This window comes from Cariama cristata, unplaced genomic scaffold, assembly GCF_000690535.1.
Source record: "Cariama cristata isolate BGI_N322 unplaced genomic scaffold, ASM69053v1 scaffold5340, whole genome shotgun sequence".
NCBI classification, from domain to species: Eukaryota; Metazoa; Chordata; class Aves; order Cariamiformes; family Cariamidae; genus Cariama; species Cariama cristata.
Genome location: NW_009595144.1, coordinates 73,088 through 91,176, shown reverse-complemented (window position 1 = coordinate 91,176; position 18,089 = coordinate 73,088). Strand labels below are relative to the sequence as shown.

At 37.7% G+C, this 18,089-nt stretch overlaps 1 protein-coding gene across 1 annotated transcript in view; it reads left to right on the top strand.

The window, feature by feature from the left end:
• The window catches only part of STXBP5L (syntaxin binding protein 5-like), a gene marked incomplete at its 5' end in the record, with an annotated part of 52,517 nt that overhangs the window by 24,092 nt on the left and 10,336 nt on the right, over positions 1-18,089 (top strand). Inside the window, one exon of the mRNA XM_009700828.1 lies at positions 5,750-5,920. Coding sequence (XP_009699130.1) covers positions 5,750-5,920 — 171 coding nt within the window. The remainder of the gene's footprint in view (positions 1-5,749; positions 5,921-18,089) is intronic.

The following is an 18,089-nucleotide window of genomic DNA, read 5'->3' as shown; positions in this document are numbered from 1 at the left end:
AACCCAGATTTTTCCATCTTGAAAATACAGGTGCAATGCTACTACTAGGGCGTGCTCGGGACTAGTTGTTGATATCCTAAGTGGTCTTGTGATTAATCCACTCTACTTGCATGTTTGAGTGTTGTCCTGTGCAGCTCAGGATGTATCCTGTTTCATGCTTGTGTTTCAGAATTAAATCACATTTTCTGTCTGTGTTTTCCTGTTTATTGCACAAGCATAGCAACAATTTATGTTACATTATTCTGTTGAGGCACACTGAGTGCTGCGTACTTTTTGAGACAGTCAGTCCAGTAGTGTAGTGTTATATGAACAATAGAAGTTCAGCAGAGGAATCTGAGGAGCAGAGTTATATCCAGGCAGTCCAAAATTTTCCCACTGTTCTCAGGGAACAAAGCTGGATTTATTTTTAGATTTGCACTGCCAGGTTTGGTTTTTCAGATATGATAATGTAGAGGTGATGTTATGACATGTGGTAATATATGCTTAGTGTTCTTCATTTGGATAGTGTTTATTTTTTATTTTGGTGTCATTGTTCGTAACTGCAGGCAATAATACTAGTTTTAAAGGGGGCTCTGACAGTGAGAATACACTTAACGTTTTTAACCACTTCACAGTATTTTATTTCCCTGAAAAATAAATCTGTTCCCCCTGCTATCAAAAAAAAAAAAAAAATGATGATATCTAGGATCATGCACATGATAGGAGTTCATTACCAGAATAAGAATACCATTATATTACACAAGCAGAATATTACAATGACAGCACGTTATACTCTTAGTGTGGACCTAAATGTACTAGCAATATGACTGCCAATAGGACAATTCATCCTTCCTCTTCAAACTGATGAAGACGTGATGGTAAATGTACACTTTTGCTGGCAGTACATCTGTACGAACCTCTTCTGCTAGGGCTCACGCCTCCTCTCCTGCCTGGCTGACAGAACTGCACCAAGAGAAAATTGTGATCCTGACTTTGTAAGGGATTTTCTTTTAAGAATAATTTGTGAAAAGTTTAAGGTGTCAGTCTATATTCTCACTAATGAATAATCACACTATTTTTACACAAATTTTGGTTATTTTACATGCAAACCTGAGACTGTTCTTCGGGCCATTTGTACAGTTATGAGATCTCTTTTTTCCTTGATTTAAATGTGTATCTCTTTGTTATGTAAAGAAAAAAGGTTAGTCACACCCATAATTGTTATCCAAAATCTAATTTATTGGTAATACACAAAAATCCCCCAGTGGAAACAGATGGACTTTTCCTTCCTTTAATAGCAGAGATTGTATTCCTCAACATTTGTTGAGGAGGTTCTCTGAGACTCATTTTTCAGGTTCTTTCTGCTCCATATTAAAGCATATCTCTCTCGTCCTCTTGCCTGCTCTTTTATTGATTATTACCTTACAACTTAGGATGATGATATAATACTTCTAATTAGTCATATTTAAATTCCTTTGTTCTCAGCCTCTCTCAGATCATTATTTAAGAACTAGTTTTCAGCTAGTTTTTCTGTGCGAATTTATCCCTTTGTTAGAACTGAAAAAAATGGTTAGCCTTATTTTTTTTATTATGTCTAGTGTAACAAACTTACTAGGCAGCAACTGCAAATGCATGTTTCTCCTTTCTTACTGACTTACTTAAATAATTTGGTTTTAACAAGAATTCAGCTTTTCACTGGTAAATCGTTGGTTCCTTTTGCTTTTTGTAAAGGTCACCAAGTAGTTTAAAACAGTTGTATGACAAGGCAGGTTGTGTAAACTCATACATGTTACTGTGTGTAAATTAAAATCAGCATGTGTATATATATAATACACTCCCAGTCTGTGTAATACTACTCAAAAAAAGTAGATTTATTTGAGGCTTTCCAGCAGGCTTGCTGCTGTCATCTTACGCATTGCATCTCTCTTAAGGCACCTCTCAGTAGTTTCGTCAAGTTCACAGTAACTAATGTTATTTCTTTGGTTCTTCTTAATCTCGTCATCTCACTGGTATTTTGTGTGACACACTGGCCTTCCATCCTGCATAGTTCTGTTTCTTTTTTTGAGCAGTTTTTGGCATGCACACTGCACTCAATGGTGCTACTGTTTGGTAACAGGGATAGCTAAAGCATTTTTAATTCGTATGGGTAACGCTATGAGCCCAGACAAAGGCAAACATCCAGGACGTGCACTGTAGAAGCAGCATATGGAGAACAATAGAGAATTTTATGTCATGAACTTCTCTTTCATATATTTTAATACATCTTAGATACAATGGGTTACTAGCTGCTTTATTAAATCAGCAGAGTTAAATTAGTATAAAATGGACTAATGTATTGTAGGATGGGGTAATCTGCTATGATTACTTCCAATGGCTTGCATGAGCCTTACATTTTTAAATTAATGAACAGAGTAGCTACAAACTGAGCCCTGGCTATTTAGCTCCCTATCCACAAACAGGAGAAAAGGCTGCCGCCCTGGCAGAGTGGGATGGCTGTTACACAGTCTGGAGACTGCTTCAAGGATAAACTTCTCTGAGCCAGGATGCTCGAATATAGTGCGTTAGTAACTCTGGTACTTGCTACTTGAATCTAGGAGCACTAGAGAATATCACGTGAATTCCCTTGATCTCATGAGCAGCAGCACCCATGGGAAGGGGTAGGAGGTGATGGCAAATGCAGTGGTATTTGGGTCTTTTGGGTAGAAAAGAGAAGGGGGCTTTTTGTGCAGTGCTTTCTCCCCAAGCCACTATTCTCTGCCTTTTCCAGAACAAGAGTGAGTTAGGAGCTGTTGCACTATTGCATCAACAGCACAGAGCAATCCATGCACTGCTGCTTAAGTACCAGTGTTAATGTCTCTGATATTAACTGGTGCTCAGTATCAACTGATATTTCTGATATGAGAAAAGCCCCAGTGACCAGATGACAAAAGCAGTAAGCCAGCAAGGAAAAAGTTAAAATGTTGTTCTTCCTTGCAAATTGAAGAAAGCTGGAAAAAAAACCCAGGTTTTTATAGGCCTCCTTTATCTGTTCTTTTTTTTTTTGGAAGACATCTGTCATGGCAAAGGAGGATCAGGTGACTCGAGTCTCAGAGGGCTAGTAAATCATTGCAGTCATTTTGGCAAAAGGTGATATCTTGAGCATTCTCACAGTCTTCCTTAGGAAGTATACTGTAGGAAACTAGTATTGGGTTTTTTCTTACCACTTTTCTTGCAGAGTTCTTTTTTTATAAGACAATATGATAAGGAATGCTTTCTTAAATACTACATAGCCTTTCTTTACAAGCGTTTTGTATCACTGAGCTTATACCATAAAAAATGTGAGAAATTAATTTTTAAATACATAGGATTTTTTCATAGATTTGGGTGGTCTTTATCTGCTTGATTCTTATCAACTTCTCAGCAAAAACATTGCAGTCATACTTCCCATAATTATATTACTCTTTGTACAAAGTCTTTTTGTTTTTACTAAGGTTTGAAGAGCTGCATTGCTCCTTGTTGTATACATTTAAAAAATAATAGTATCTAATCAGAAGAACAGAAGAGTGTTAAAATACAGAAAACTCTGTAGCTGATCACTGAAATCCCTCTTCTGCCCATTGTTGTAGCACTCATTAACATGTCACCAACTTCATACCTGAAGGGATATCCCTGCAACTTCTAGGATGAAGCCTGGGTTTTTTTTTTTACATAGGAACTGGCTTTGCTTATTTGGAAAGGCATTGTCAAAACAGCTAAAGGGATTTAGGTGCCCAGATCCAACTGATTGTTTTTATTTCATTTCGGCCTTTGAAGGTAACTGAGACAAGCAAGCATACTAAGAGAAACATAGCAGCGTTTCTGTTAAAATTTGGCATAGTGCATAGGCGTTTAGATGAATTGTGCCCATTCTGTACAATGTTCAGGGAAAGGGACTAACAAATGTTGTTGATGTTTCTATAGAATATGATTCTTTTTTACTCTGTTATGTTCCTCACCACTCCTTAGGATCCCCCTGGAGATAATTAGATATCATGCTGAAACTCCTTCACACAAACTGAATCTTGAAGAAAGGAAGCAGCTGGATGAGGATGTGTCTGTTGCTGAGTTGAACAGTCAGCCTATGCCCTTGAACAAAGCCCCCGATCTCAAAGGAATTACTTCTGAAATATATGAATAGTTCCAGCATATTATGCAAAATTCCCCAACTATAAGTTAAATGAATCATCCACATCAGTTTTATATCTACTGTTACCTCAGTTAATAGCTATGTATTAAGAAACATGATAAGAATCATGAAAGTTGTGTCTCCTACAGAGCCATCTCATTATGAAGTACAGATATTAAATTGCTTTCTAAACTATAATTCTGAACAATTCTTTCCAGTTTTGTTCATTAAGACTGAGCTACCTTCACATGGAAAGGACATGACTTACACATTGGAAGACTACATATAATAGCACAGTATATGCTGTATTCAGTATAGAATCTGTTTTATCATCTGAATATAGAAATAACTTTCAATCATGTACAGTGGAGCTATTGTGGCATGGTAACCAAGAAATAAATTTATCTTGGTATATTAACATTCATCTTTTCCTTGGATACAATACAAATCAAGGAGAGTTAACCAAATATGATACCTATATACAGAATCTTAAAGACTAATCTAATTCTCAGATATAAATAACCTGACATTTAAAATGAAGGCAGAAACTCCAAGCTTGTCCTTACCTGTAGTATTGAGCTTCCATAGTTTTAGACAGAAATACTCAGTGTGCTTGCACACGTCTGAATTTTTGTTATGCTTAGTACCTGCTGTTTACTTAAATTCATAAGTATGAATTACCTGCTGACCAAAAATAATTTAATTATACCTGGGTGTGTATCCTTTCATATGTTGAGGGGAAAATTGCGTTCAGTAATTCTTATATTGCCTTACCCAATATGAGAGGAAGAAAAATATTGCATGAATGCTTTATAATCCAGTCCAGCCCACTCTGATCTAAGCCTTGACCAGTGGATTGTTGTGGTTTGACTTTTTAAAGACCTGTTGCCAGTGATGAAGAACAGACAAATGTAGGCAGAGTTTAGAGCAGCCGTGTTTGGTTTTTCACCCCATCAGACAGCAGCATGTTCTGTGCTGATTGACCATGGCTTCTAGCAGGGATCCAAGGGCTCACCCACATATCTTTGGATCTGTAGCAGACAAATCAGTTGATCAGCAGTCAGTTTCCTTAGCAGTAAAATAGATCTATGTGGTATATAAAGAATAAAATACTTAGCAATATTATGGCTAATTTTAAAATTATCCCGAATAATGGCAGTTAGATGCCTGTTTCCTGCAGCTTTGAGTCAGGGAGGGAAGATGTCTAGCTTTAAGTTTTATCCTGTAGTAAATTACACTTGCAGTTCTTTATCAGAGCAAAAAGGAAAGATAGTGTTCAAATTTATATGGTATCTGTTAGGAGACACAACATCAGGGATGACAGTGTTACCAGCAGTATCTTGATAAATTGCCTGTACACATCAGTCAACAAAATGCTGTGGGACCTGCAGCTGTAAGAACATGTACCAGTTCTATGTCCCTTGGGTTTGTTTTTTTTTCAAAGTATACCTTAAAGATATGGTGAGTTATTCTTACGTATACATTCTGGGTTGGTAAAACAAATAAGTAGTTATTCTCAGAAGATTTGATTTAACCCGTTCTTAAATACCAGAACGTACATCTCTGCTCCATTCTGAATTTTGGGAGCTGGCACTTTACCTAGCACTTGTTGCATTCACTTTCCAGATCACGTGAATGGTCACTGTACAAGTCCAACGTCCCAGAGCTGCAGTTCCGGAAAACGACTTTCCAGTGCAGATGTCTCAAAAGCAAACCGCCGAGGGCCGGGGAGGCCCCCCTTCAGAAAAGCACAGTCTGCAGCCTGCATGGAGATTTCTCTCCCAGTCACCACAGAAGGTGGGTGGCAATGAATATTTTGCTAGGTATTTGTGAATTTCTCACCGGGAGTGAAAGCAAATAAGTTTAGCATGATCCTTGTCCTAGTCATTGCCCTGAACTGTTGTCTTCATCTGATTGTTTAGAATTAGAACAACCCCTGTGTGTTAGTGTTGTTACTAACAAGCCTGCTCCTGAGCTCTGTGCTGCCTAGGGGTGCGGTATGCTGAACCTCACTGAACTCTTACAGCCGTCGCCTCGCCTGTATGGATCGGGTGCTTTGTTCCAGAAAAGCGATTGTTCATAGCAGCTTATGTACAGTTATTGTGACAGCTAGTAGTACTAACATTTTAAACTCTCATTGTCTCTACTTATCAAGTCTGAAAACGAGTAAGATATTTTTAGAATGTGAGTTCAGGCTTTGCACATATATATATATTTATTTATTGGTACTGAAGACTTTATAAAATTCCACAATCACTGGTCACCATTTACAGTAAAATTATAGTCCATAATCTAATCAGTTTTTTGGATTTATAATAAGTTTCTTGCTTTAATGCTTGAAAAAAAAATATCTTCAAATCTTGATCTACCTGAGTGCAGAGTCTCGATGAAACTGAGATACAAAGTGGACCGTTCATAGCAATACATTGTGCTTAAAACTTAGAATAAGTCCATTTTAATTTCAGCAGTGCCAGCTGTTTCACTGAAGATAGTTTAAGCAGAAGCATTCAGCTGACATGTTCTTTTTCAATCTTGATAGAGTTCCACCTCTGCTGGTGGTGTCCTTCACCCTTGTCTCCCATGCTTCCAGCTCCTCCATGTTCTTGCCATAGAACAATGCATTGTCTGTGCAGAAAAGCTTGTCTATCAAAAACTGAAAAAGTATAGTATCAAAATAAATGATATAGGACTGTAGTGTTGGTTGTATTCAATTTTAATAATAGGTAAAAATTTAATAATATTTAAACAACAGAAATGATAGGTTTAATATTTTAATAATTAATTTTAACAATTAAGTCTTTTAAAAACCCAGATTTTAATTTTAATCAAGTTGCAGAATTATTTCCTAAGTGCCTAAGAGATAATAATCTCCTGTGGCTATTGTCTGGCCTGTAGCATGGCCTGAACCCCCCGTGATGCTGTAACGGAGAGGCAATTGACAATGCCATGACTCTTTCAGAATTAAAAAAAGAGATCTCATAACCGTACAAATGGCCCGAAGAACAGTCTCAGATTTGCATGTAAAATAACCAAAATTTGTCTAAAAGTAGTGTGATTATTTATTAGTGAGAATATAGACCGACACCTTAAACTTTGATTTATGAACAGCATTTACCTATTCATGGCACGCAGAACAAAGCATGGTCAGAGACTCTGCAAAATGACTGCACTCACTGAAGGTATTACCATGTTCCAGCTATGTCATTAGGACTCTGGTAGAAGTCACCTCCCATTGCCAGAGGCTATCACACCAAAACGGATACTGGTGCAAGAGAGATACTTTGAGTTGTTGATTTCTGCTGAAGTGCAGAAACATTTAGCTTAAACAGCTTTTTATATTGGATTAAATTATCCAACTCCCTCTGCACGAAAGCAAATGAGAAATGCCCACGTGATCTGCTTCTCTGACTTTACTAGACAAGTATTAACGTTCTGCAGAGGAACAGGGTCAAAAACTTGGGGAGTAGTGACGTTTCAGCTGACACTGCTGGTTCTTAAGTGACCAAGTATCTCTCCTTCAGGAGAATGTTACAGTATCATGGACTCTTCGAAGATTAAGTCATAGGCTGAACGGCAAAAATGTTAAATCGCATTGTAGGCTTTGTGTAACATATGACAAAGTGTAATCCTCAGCAATCAGTTATAAGAAACAGTCCTGTTTAAATACTAAACCTGCTATAAATTTGAGTTTTAACTGGGATTAATTAATGGCTCCTGTGTGAACATTATACTAAAGCAGATTTACAGAGCTCTGAGGTGTTTATAAATTCCTGTGCATAAGGGCAGTTTTCATCTGCATAATCACCATTTTTTCCTCCACATTAGTTATTGATGATGATCATAACATAACCCTTTCATCTACCTCTCTTTATGCACCACACAAATATGGTAAGTACCATTGTCATATAATAGCTCGTGGTGGAAAATATGTCACTGCCACAGTAGTTTCTATTGCTGTGTGGTTTTCTTCATCCTATGTAGTACCAAACTCTCTGGAATTCTTTTATGCAGATACTGCTGCAATATCAGCACTACTTGTATATAACCGGGCTACGGTACTACCTAATTCTTTTATGCTGCTGCTTTTATTTTTCCTTCCCATCCTCCCAGGGTAAGTAGGGTTACTGACAGGCAGAACTTACAACCCCCTAAGGACCCACTGACCCTTGTGTACAAAACATTTAGTAATACAGTGATACTTTTGATGGCGTGATGATGCTTTCTGTCTATCGGTATCATGAAAGATTCACTTTCTATTGTTCATCACTAATTATAATACCTGTCAATTTTAATATTAAAGTATATCTCTTTCTAGAGATAGTCATCTAACTTCCTTTCAGGGACAAGGAGTAAGTGACATAAAAAAATCCCTGTTTGAAAGTATCAATGGTGTCACTTCAATGGTATTAAAACTTTCACTAAGGTCAATGGAATGACTTGCAGGAAAGAGCCAGACAGTCTTTAGAGTAATTTACATTAACATGTAATATGATGGAGCATGGTTTGGGTTTGTCCTTGAATCTGTGGGTTTGTGTACAAGTCACCTTTCAGCAGGTCTATAGACTAAAATAATTATCTGTTTATTTATATTCTGTCATTAAAACAAAGCCATCTGTCCAACTTGGGTAAACTTTTTTTTAGATGCCTTTTGACTTCTAGCTGTACTAACTGATCTGTCTGGAATGACTGACATTCCACTGTTCTTCATGCATCTTGAATTTCTAGACATACTGTTTTGGCAAGTGGTTTGATTTATTTCTGAAGGTTTTTGTACTAAATAATATGGTGGAAGGTGGTATGATCCTTGAAAGATTTTTAAGCTGGGGGTAAGGAGGAGGGTGAGGGAGGGGGAAGATGAGAAGTTAAAGGGTTTGAGAAATAATATATTTAGAATAAGCATTGTCTCCAAAATGTGGAACTGGCTTTGATCAAAACCTTCTGGTTGGGCTGTTCCAAAATAAAATCAAAAAAATCTTCTCTGTGCTAAGAATTTATTGGCTACTTAGGAGCATATGCTGCAATAAACAATAGATATCTTCACAAGAAATTATATTTTTTTTCTTTTTCATATTCTCCTGTGATGAATCAAGATACATATTTTATGTCCTTGCTAGAGAAGTAGTATTTCAGGTTAGTATTTGGTAGGATTTTATTATTCCACCTGAGTAGAATTTTGATTAGAGATTGCTATCTCAGTAGTGTTAAGCACTTTTTATACTTTTTAAAAGAAAAAAAAAAAAGCCTTTGTGTGTGGGTGAATGGTTCTTACCCTTTCTTAGGCCTGTCTCTGAGGCACTGGTAACACCTGGAGATTTTTTCATAATGCTTCCAGTTCCTGCTTTTTACAACCTCTTCTAATTGATTTGATTAAAAAGATAATACATTTTGGTGACTAATTGTAAGTTATCTATTAGAACAATAAATCAGTCTTCTCTTGCATTGGATTTCAAAATCTATTTATTTAAATCTGATCTTTTGGTACAATAGGAACTGTATTTTCAGTAGTTTCATCAAGCGTATTTTCAAGCAACTTTCACACAATAAATTCTTCTGACTTCATTCCTGTTAGCTGATTGTCAAGATTTGGCTGACTCTTCCTGTTTACATGTGCAGAAGAATTTCTGATACAGAAAAGCATTTTTGAAGAATGTCTTTGCAGTGATGAATCATAGGAAGAAAATGGAGGGAGAGGGGCTGTCTTGTTTTCTGCTGGTCAAAATATTGCAAACTGTTCAGTTTCATAAAGTAGAGATTTCTTCCACACTCATAGAAGAATAATTCAAAAGCCAAGTAATGGTAGCAGAGGAGAGATGTCTATGTATGCATGGTTACTGTTAGTGTTTAAACCTATGTCTTTCCCAGTATCCTCATCCAACATGGAAAAACTTGAAAAACTCTAGAGCTTTTTGAACTTAAGTAGATTTTATTCCAAGCTAAAGATTACTGCTATTTCAGTTTCAAAGCCTATTGTTTTGTTGGGTTTTTTTTCACCAAAAACACTAGTATCTAGATCAAATAGCTTGTTATGGTTATATTTTTGTCAATAATTAGCCAGACATTTAATAACAGCACTTCTCAAATACCATTTATGCTATTTAAAATGTTACATGTTGTCCTGTAGTACCTTCTGGTTTCATAAATGCAGTATTCTCACAGCTATACTAATAAATTCTGTAAATACTTAGAGATTCTGTCCCATGATAACATTCTGTAGAAAGGGAATGTATTTTGTCTCCAAGTTTAGTGGATTTCCTTGCATTTGCACTGGTCGTGTCTCAGTCTTTTCCAGCTCTGGGCTCCGACTAGCACCCTATTTTGTCTGCAGGTGTCCTTACAGAAACATTCAAATAGGGATTATATTAACCTTTTGTTTGGCTTCTTTAGGGGAAATGTGTACCCCTACCTGGCTTGCCTTCTATCCTGTCACACAAATCCAAACCAGTCCATCTCAGTCTAAGAACTAATACTGCGTAGTTGTTAAACCTGTCAAAGCCCCCTTCCATCTAGCAGAGATCTCAGCCTGATCAAGAATTTCAGTGTAGATGAATAGGCCCAAAACATCTGCTTTTTTTCTGCATAGGAAAACAAAATCTGTATTTCAGTCAAATTTTTAATTGTAATTTTAGATTAAAGCACTGAATTAAAGAAAACAGTGACGTTAAAGAATAAAAATAAAATTGTTGTGGGAGGGAACTCAGTGTGGCTATACTTATATAGCTGGTGGGTATATGGATATGTGCACAGATACATATACTGGCACACAGTCCTCTGCTTTAGTAATTATAACTAACTCTGAGAAGTCTTTCAGATTTAATACTTCTCGGTTATTGCTTTTTTCAAACATTCTGCTTTTTTTAAGCCAGTTTGCATTCTCCAAAAGGTGTTCTCTGCCATGACTTGCTGGTTGCCATCAAGAGCTTGGGCTGGCAGACACTGCTATATTTTCTTGCTTGCCTGCATTCACACAGAAACTGGGGCATTCTGTGTATGTATGCCCATATGTGATTATATCATATGTCTCAGGAAGAAAGTAAAGACAGAGTGGAGTTTTTCCTTTGAAATGTTGTGTTTGGAAATCTATTTTCTCCCACTAGCAGTGATAGAAAATTTTCCTTTTTTTAAAATTATTGTTTTTATTTCCCATTATGTAGTTTTTAACTAGTTCAGCTGAATCAGCCTTGACTGGAAAGGCCATTTAGGGCTTAGTGCTACAAACTTGCCTCTGAACAAGGAATCCTAACAAGGATTTGCTGTGCATTGTAATTTTCTAGGAATGCTAAGAGCAGAGTCTTTGAATTTGCTTTAGCTTTTCTTTAAAATAATTAAATTTCAACATTTACCTCAGCTTTTGGATTAACTCTTTTGATTATAAGTAGTTAAAATTTGATATAGAGCTCTTGAATTGAAATGTCACTGTGAGCTGGCAAAATGAACCACTCAAGAATATTTAGTCATTAATAACCTTATCAAAAATTCTATGGCAAGTATAATACAAATTCCATTTTAATAGATCCAGGCTACTTTTATACTTGAAGTTTTTCTTTTGCATCTGTATATAGAATGACTAAAACTGTTTAGGGGATAAGTTTTTTTGTCTCTTGTGTGATTTTGTCCAGTTTGTTTTGGAAATGGGTAGTATTTGGCATATCCTATATACTTTAAACCACTTTTATTATTCAAAAGTATTTGTGAGGATCACAAGCCTTGTAGACAGCCTGGCAGAGGCTTCCAGATTTTTTTCCTGGTGGATTTTGGTTTAGGTTTTGGTGCTGAGTTTTTTGAGGCTTTTGGTTTGGGTTTTAGATTCAGCAAATTCTACGATAATTTTCTGTGCATGTATGTCAGCCTGTTACTTTGGTCTATTGTTTCTATAACAAGGTTTCCAAAGTCTTAGGATTGATCTGTACCTTAATCAGTATTAGCCTGTAAGTATGTGCGTGAAACCATAGAGAAGGGCTGTCATTTGCTCTCCTAAGTCCAATAAGCTGTAGTCAGGGTCTTGGAAATAGGATACTGAGTGGTTATCTTGTAAAAAGTTCACAGCCTGAGGAACTGGGCTCAGCTCATGTCATGCTGTGTATTGCAGTATTTCGTATGTAACTTCTATACAATTTATATCAGGTTTTCTCTTGTCAGTTATGGCTACACTGTTATGCTGTCTGCAGCAGTGCTGTATGCATAGCACATTGGATTTTTTTGGACTGGATGAGTGAATTGTGACCATTAGGTTTCCTTCCCATGTGGCGAGGCTCGGGAAGAAGAGGGAGATTTCTGGTTTTGTCATTGGCTCCTTTTTTCTTGCGTCTGTTGGGTCTGAAGCCCACAGATGTTCACAGGGTGTGAACTAAGTGATGATGGCCTAGAAGACAATCACTGCAGTTTTCAAAGGTAGTGGTTCCTAGGCCTCCAACGAAATAGAGAAACAACCTGGTTGCTTGATCTAGAAAAATATTGAAGAAAAAGCACAAAATTATTCAAATGCATGGCAGGTTACTGCGGAGAGGAAGGGAATTATCTGCTGTCCATGTCTGCTGAGAAAAGGACAGGATGTAACCGACATAAATTACTAAGGCAGAAGCATGACTTCAAGGAGACAGTAGGGGATTCATTTTGATCACAAGGGTAGTTAACCACAGAAATGGATTCTCTGCGGAGGTTATTGCAGGTTATTGCAGCTTATATTCTCCACCCCATTCCTTTTGCCCTGCTTCTCCATATTGCAGAGTGGATGATTTCTGGTAAAAATCCTTGCCCACGCAGCCAGTAAAGCTGACACTTACTTGATCCACTGAGCATGTTACAGCAGTCATGGGACCACACTTCACGAGGCCTCTAAGTGCTATGGCTTTTCACAGCTAGGCTTGCATAGCAGATGAAAAAGACCTTGGCTTGAAATTTTTTCATTATTTCTCAGTGAGGGGATTATGGTGTTGGTTCTGCTTGTAAATAATTTTGATTTTGGTAGCATTTGAAGTCATTTTACATCATTGTAACTAGTAACAGCAAGAATAGGATAATAGGAAATAACTTAGAGACAGTATGGTAAACCACAGTCTCCACTAACTGCTCAGTTTGTCACCACATTTCTTGTCTGTGCAGAGAAGCCGATAAAAATGTTGCATAGGGGACCTGTTCTGTATCTAGAAAGTCTGTTCCTTACTGCAGAAAGCTTTATTCAAATAAAAAAGAAGTTATTAGGAAGCTGAAATTATTTTTTTCCTATATTTAGCAAAATCACAGCAGTTCTGGTCTAATGGGCACTACAAACTCAAAGATTTCTGAACAGCAAATTCTGCATGGCTGTAATAAAACATTTGGCACCAAAAAAGCAAGCGTTCCAAGGAAGGATGTTCCAGCATCATCTGTAAAGTTTTCATATCCATTTTGAAGTATTCAGCTTGAACACTGAACTATAAGATCTATAGATTATTCTTGGGGGAACAGAATTGTTTCCAGAAGTGACTTGTCCATAGTGTTAAGTTCTTTTTCAGTTATGGTGGAAATGAGACTATGTGTGTTTGTTTTCTACTGTCAGTAAAATAAAAACCTTCTCTTTTTCTGCTTCCTCTTAGAAAGGAGATGTAGAGAGATTTTAAAGGTGAGCAAGGGGCAAAGCTGGGTCTGCTTGTGATACAGACACAACAAAATTAATGGCAAGTGGTCCTGGGAGTAAGGGGACAATTCAGCATTCAGCATACTTCAATGCATCCCTTTAGGATGCAGTCCAAGAGACAGTGCTTCTGAGAGCGAATGTCCTAACCAAATAGATGGAGCATGGCACTTGTCTAGGAAGTCTGCTAGATGACATGCATAAAAAGTAGGTTGTTATGGCAAGAGGGAGCCCAGTTTCTAGACCTTACCAATGGCGTTCAGGTTCCCCAGAACGAATCTGTATTTTGTATTAGGTCCACAGTAAATAAAAAATGGGACCAGAAGGGCCAGAAACCTTAGGCTCAGCCTCTCAGCTGAGCATCATAGCCATCAGGGGCTCAGCTTCAAGGGCAGACATGAAGAATGCTGTTTGTTATTATACCTTGTGACTACAGATGCAGAAGGCAGGGATGGATGGATGGATGGAGTCGGTCCTCTTAGACTGACTTGTGCCTACAGCTTACAGCTGCTGAGTGCTACAGTCACTAGACTGCAAAAAGCCAGTGGAGCTGTCATTTAGACTGAATCGTAATCTTTATCAGATCTAACCACTGGTTTCCCTCAGAGGTTTAAGTGGAGTTCAAGTGTGTGTCTGCCTAAATCTGGTCACAACAGAGCTTGCAATGCCCTTTATCCCTGGAAAAAGCAGTGGGGGGAGGTTGTCTGAAGATTGAGGTGCCTTGTGAAAGAGCATGTCTAATGGCCAGAAAAGGCCTAAGAAGAAATGGAGAAGAGACTTGCACGGATGCATGTGAGCTGCTCTTGCCTAACTGCCAACTCTGTTGGGCTAGGTAGAGTGCATGTTTGGTTATCCCTTGGAGTACGTTTTCTGTCAGGTTCTACTAGGATGCTAGGATTTACTTATTTTCTTACAGGAATCTGCAAATTTTCCTTGTTTTTAAAACAACCGACTAAATGAAAATTTTGTTCTTACATTCACTGAATGTCTAGTTAGTTTTAATTTAAATGATGATTTGATTCCAAGTTAAGCTAATTGCACACTATAGACATGTTGAATTTGGAGGGTGTGTTTTGCGCTGCATGCTCAACTTTAACATTTTCCTGCTTGCTAACAATCACTTCACATCAACATGAACTGTTTTTCTACATCTGAAATAATTTTTGAAACATTTCTGGAAGTGGAACACACCATTGGGTGGTTTCTGGTACTTCTGTGGCAGAATGGAATAGGTGGTGGGCTCTTGTGTATACAGAACTAGGGAAGAGTATAAGAATATTCTGAGATTGTTAAAGTCATGTGATAATAGCCGTTGCAAAGTGGTTTTTTTAAAGCAAAGCTATTCTAACTACACTTCAGTTACACAAGCAGAGGATCTGTCAGAGGGGAGAGAGTCCTTTAAAATACTTTCACTTGCTTCGTTATAACATTAACTATTTTGACTTTGTTATTGAATGAACCCAAGGTTTTTCTTCTATAATGCCTTTTGTCTCCACCTTATTCTTGGGTACTTCCACATATGAAAGTTATACAACATACTATCCTTCCCCAAACCATCAATGTTACAAAAGATGCTTCAGCAGAATGGGTAATTTAGGTTGAGATTAAAGTTCTAGAGAATTGTGATGTCTTTAATAAAAAAATATGTCCAAATTTATAACCTATATCTAAATTGAGCTCTTAGTGATCTGAATGTGAAGACAGTTTGCTTGTCAAAGTCAAGAGAAGCAATTCATACAATTGAATAAGGAAGCTCGATAGCTTACTGTAAAGATCTCTCGTGTTTTTATCTTTCTATAAAAATGCTTATTTCTAGTTCATTTTCAATATGAAGAATAGTTCTGCCCTAACAGTTCCCTTCTGTTTTTAAAATATGCTGAACTAAAACCTAAGCCTGAACTTTACCATATTCTGGAAATATCAAACTAAAGATCCAAGTCTGGTGACTTGAATCTATTTTCTCTTTCAGGCCTTTATTTGCTGTCATTTACGTCAGTCTTGTATTAGTACGATTCCATGAAGCCATTCAGGTCACAGTGCTGTAACTGTAGCAACTTCAGGGCAATACACTTCAGAACTTTTTCCAAGCAGGGTCAAGCATCCCACAGCTGTGAGCTCTGTGTAAGCGCAGACATAACTACCCTGGTTTGAATGCTCTGCAAGCAGCATATTCACAGGCTTTTCAACATAGTTTTGGGGAAACTTATTTGAGTTGGCCCAGTAGGAAATCATTCACAGTAAAATTCCAGATTATGATGGCATTGTTTGTGCTTAAGACAGCTTCTCCTGCTTTCTAGTGAATTGCTTTATGTGGAATGCAGCTTTAGAATGGTGCTATTAAAACATGTTTGCAGATGTTTTTAGCCAAGTAAACATGCAATGTTCTTAAATGCGTGAAAACCCTGCAGCGTTACTTCCTGCCCCTTTCTCCTCTGTGTTGCTGAAACATTGCCGTCAGTAATATGGTTTGGTCTCTGTGTCTCTATGATGTTACTGTGTGCAAATTCATATTTGAAGTATAATCCCCTTACTGTATGTTTACACTGGCATTCAGAGCTTTGCATGCTTTCCTGACTATGTAATTTTAAAAGTGACAGATTTCTCTTAAAAATTTTAAGATGATGAACCTTAAACTGGCAAATGTTTTAACAGTTTCATTAGCTTCTGTTAGGACTGATATTTGGGATTAAAACTTTTAGAAATCTCCAAGTAAGGAGAATATAAACCATTTAACTTTGTTTACGGAATGTATCGGTTTCCATATCAAAAATGTCGATTTTTCTATCTGTTTTATAAGCAGATCAATTACTCGGTATGTTAAAACCAGGAAAGGACCTATAAATAGCATCCAAGACACTGACAGTCAATTGTAAAACTCTTCAGTAATGAATGTAAACATTTGCAGTGAAAATGTTGATCTGTGTCACTGGTAGGTTTTTTTTCATTCCTTGTAACAAGTGATACTTTTATTTTCATGATTCCTAACTTCAAGAAGAAAATTACTTTATGCTTCTGTGTTAGCGCTAACTCCACTATTTTAGAATAATCACAATGACAATTTCTTGGAAGAGATGATAGGTGAGGATATGTTCCACTTATGAAGCCTTTGCTGCAGCTGAGAATAGAGAAGTCAGAACACTCCCCTGAAGATAGCATGCATGTTTTCATTAATGTCCTCTCTCCTTTTTTTCTTAATTCCATGGGAAAGTAAGGAAATTCCAGGTTTATTTCCACTAAACAAAAGGAAGTTAAAAAAAAAAAATCCCTGCAATCGCTGCTCTGTAAAGGTGAGCATGGAATCATTTACTCAAATTATCTTTTAAATTCTCAGAAAACCCCCAAACCCTAAATTAAATCTTCTCCTAGACACCAGTGCGCTGCAGCAGGACAGCTCTGTCATGCAAGGGAAGAGCTAGGACAATAACTGCTCAGGGCTGCTTTCGTATAAATGTCATGATGACGGTTGGCTCAATTGTTCTTGTCCTTTTGCAATGCATGCGATTTTGTGGCAGTAGGTTACATTTCCAGACGGGCAATGCTTCAGCAATTACATGGAATCAGTACATTCTCACACGACGAGCGTCACTATACTGCTCACACATGGATGAACAAAGGTAAGACTCAAAAACACTGGCTTCATTTTTATCCTAGCATGTGAGTTGAAGTACCCTGTGTGTTTCTGTCAGTGAGGTGGGTAGCAAGTGAGAGGTTTTGCAGTTGCTTTTAAATCAGAAGTCTTCAGTTTGTATGCTGCTGCTCATAGCTGGATGTAACACTCAGTCCAGTGTTACGAAGGAAGTTGGTTCCTGAGTTGCCATCTGCATCTCACTAACTCAAACCATGCATAGGACAGGGCTGAACGAAAACATTTTGAAGAAAGCAGGACTACTGTTGGGAGAGTACTAGTGTTATTATTGTGTGGTCTTAACCCATGGAATGGAGCTTTTTGAAATGCACTGACTGCAGAAAATAATGCTTTTGCTCAGAGCTGCTTGTAGTCTAAGAGCCTGAATAACAGCATTTCCCAAATGATAGTCACTTGTTAGCTGTCGGAGGACACTGGACCCCTCTGATGGTGCTCTTGGCTCCTCTGCTGGTAGCTGCAGGAGCAACCTGGAGACCTATTTGGAAAAAAAGAGCCGAGAAATCCAGGTCTGCAAGAGGAAGAGGAGGAAAAAAGACATGGTCGTCTGAGACAGATGGCTGGGTGGGAGCAGAGGAATCCCGGGACCTGGATATGTCCCTACTCAGGGAGCACTGGGCTCCCTCAAAGCGAGAGGCAACTTAGAGGCAGGAGCACATTTATGAGAAAGTGTCATGTAGCAGAATGTTCTGCAGAGGAGGAGAAGAGGGAAA